A 2,016-nucleotide genomic window follows, 5' to 3' on the forward strand; every position below is an offset into this window, starting at 1 on the left:
CGATCCCCTCTGTCGTTGGGAGTTCCTAGGCCGTTGGGTCCGCAGACATCATCTTTAAGCCTGTCCGCACCTACTTTGGCGTTGAAGTCCCCCAGCACCATGACCATGTCCTGGCTTTGGTACTCAAGTAGTAATTGCTGGACTTCTTCGTATACCCCCCCCCCCACTTCCTCGTCTGGGGCATCTGCGGTTGGGGCATACACCTGTACCATGTAGATGTTAAATGGGGGTGCCTTGATGCGCACTAGCAGGGTACGCTTATTTACCGCTTTGTAGGAAATCATGCTTTTTGCCAATGCTTTGGATAGTAAGACCGCCACACCTGCTCTGTGTATTTCTCCCCCTGAGTTGATTACCATCTCTCCATCTGTGGTAGTGAAGAAACCAGATCCAGTCCAGTGGGTTTCGGCGACACCGAGAACATTGATGCCGCACCTTTCCATTTCCCTCAGTACGTTACTCAGCCTCCCTGCTTGGTGTAGAGTACGTAAGTTGGCACTCTTATGTTCTTCCGTAGGTTTATCCTGTCAATACTTTCCCTTCCATCAGTACTGGGCCTTTCCGTCTGGTCACCATAGTGGTCCCCATCATCCGGGATTCGGTCCAGCACGCCATCCTCTGTCCTCGGGTCTGTAACGCCAGCACCTCCCTCTACTCCAGTAGTTGGTTGGGCGGGGTCACATCTCCTGGAGGTACCGAGACACCCGTCCATCTCTCTTTGCTTGTGCTTTGCTTCCATAGTTCACATGGGATGTGGCTGAAAAGCCACCATTAGGCCAGTAGGTTCCCAACCCTCTTCTGACGCGAGCGGGTGCTGTTAGCCAGCTGCAGCTCCCCTGGGAACCGTCCCACCATGGTTGAACCTGCCAGGAGCGGGGAGAACACTTCAGGGGGACATGCAAATGCTCCGCCCGGGCATATGATCAAGGCACTTCTTAGCCAAATTTCCGGTCATTCGGTTGTAATACCAGATCACAGGGGTAAGAAATATACAGTTTTGGTCTAAAAATGACCGAAACCCCTTGAAGGCTAGGCCAGACACTCAGTTTCACTCGAAAACGAAGGGGTGGGGTAAGTTAATGCCTCCTGGATGTAGATCTGATAAGCCATGGTGGTGGATAAGCTCTAAATTAAACTGACCCCTCTCCTGGGACAGGCCATTTTGGACCAAGGTTTGGACAGCACATTTGTAAGTCAAAACTGGATCAAAGTGACGGAAACATGTGCAAAGAAGTTCAGATAAAGAGGTCGACCAGATCTAACGACAGTGCCCTCCCGTACGTACATTATGTCATATCTGACTCGGCCTGCACTATTCTTTAAGGAAGGTGAATAGTTACGGTTTTTAAAAAGTAGGAAATCCTTCGATATATCAGTACTATTTTACTTCAACTATGATAAGAAAATATAATGAAGAAACAAATTATTAATATATTAGTACATGGGACTGATGTTTTTTATATTTTGGCTAAGAAAACTCATGAGTCCAAAGAGCTGGCAGCGGCGAGTAACTTAAATTGATGATATTATGGGTAACATAATTCTGGAAGTGTGTTAGATTGCTATCAAAGAAAAGGTTATCTAATGACATAACATTCAAATTATGCAAGTTTCCTAGATTGTGTTGAAGAAAAAGAGTGACAAGAAGGAAAGGATGACGAAAAAATAAGAAAAAAACGTAGCAAATACTATGCGTTTCCTTTTTCTTAAGGGAACATTAGGGCACAACCACGACAATTCCAAACAATTTTAAGAGCTAGCTTACACACACACACACACACACACACACACACACACACACACACACACACATACATATATATATATATATAAAGTGACGCCATGGTCATTTCCACCGGGTGATGCAAGGATCATTGATGCTGGCATCATTTTCATGCATATGATGTATTTTAAGCGTTTTAACCTTGTCCTTCGTAGGGTTATTTTGCAGGAAGGAATCTAGGCCTGTCTCAAGTTTGGACTGAATATTTTCTTGACATGATGATGACCATCATT

General features: G+C 45.5%; 2 protein-coding genes across 4 annotated transcripts in view; one reads left to right on the plus strand and one right to left on the minus strand.

Annotated features, from left to right (window-relative positions):
• Positions 1–2,016, minus strand: part of LOC118410961 (homeobox-containing protein 1-like) — a 1,064,572-nt gene that overhangs the window by 735,804 nt on the left and 326,752 nt on the right. The window lies entirely within an intron of this gene.
• LOC118410895 (beta-1,4 N-acetylgalactosaminyltransferase 2-like) overlaps positions 1–2,016 on the plus strand; it is a 36,809-nt gene that overhangs the window by 24,082 nt on the left and 10,711 nt on the right. Inside the window, exon 9 of one of the 3 annotated variants that reach the window (XM_035812787.1) lies at positions 377–1,794. The exons of the other annotated variants lie outside the window; for them this stretch is intronic. Coding sequence (XP_035668680.1) covers positions 377–379 — 3 coding nt within the window. The 3' untranslated portion in view covers positions 380–1,794. Of the gene's footprint in view, positions 1–376; positions 1,795–2,016 lie in introns of those variants that run through there. 3 annotated transcript variants of the gene reach the window in all.

The sequence above is a fragment of the Branchiostoma floridae genome, chromosome 1 (assembly GCF_000003815.2).
Source record: "Branchiostoma floridae strain S238N-H82 chromosome 1, Bfl_VNyyK, whole genome shotgun sequence".
Lineage (NCBI taxonomy): Eukaryota > Metazoa > Chordata > Leptocardii > Amphioxiformes > Branchiostomatidae > Branchiostoma > Branchiostoma floridae.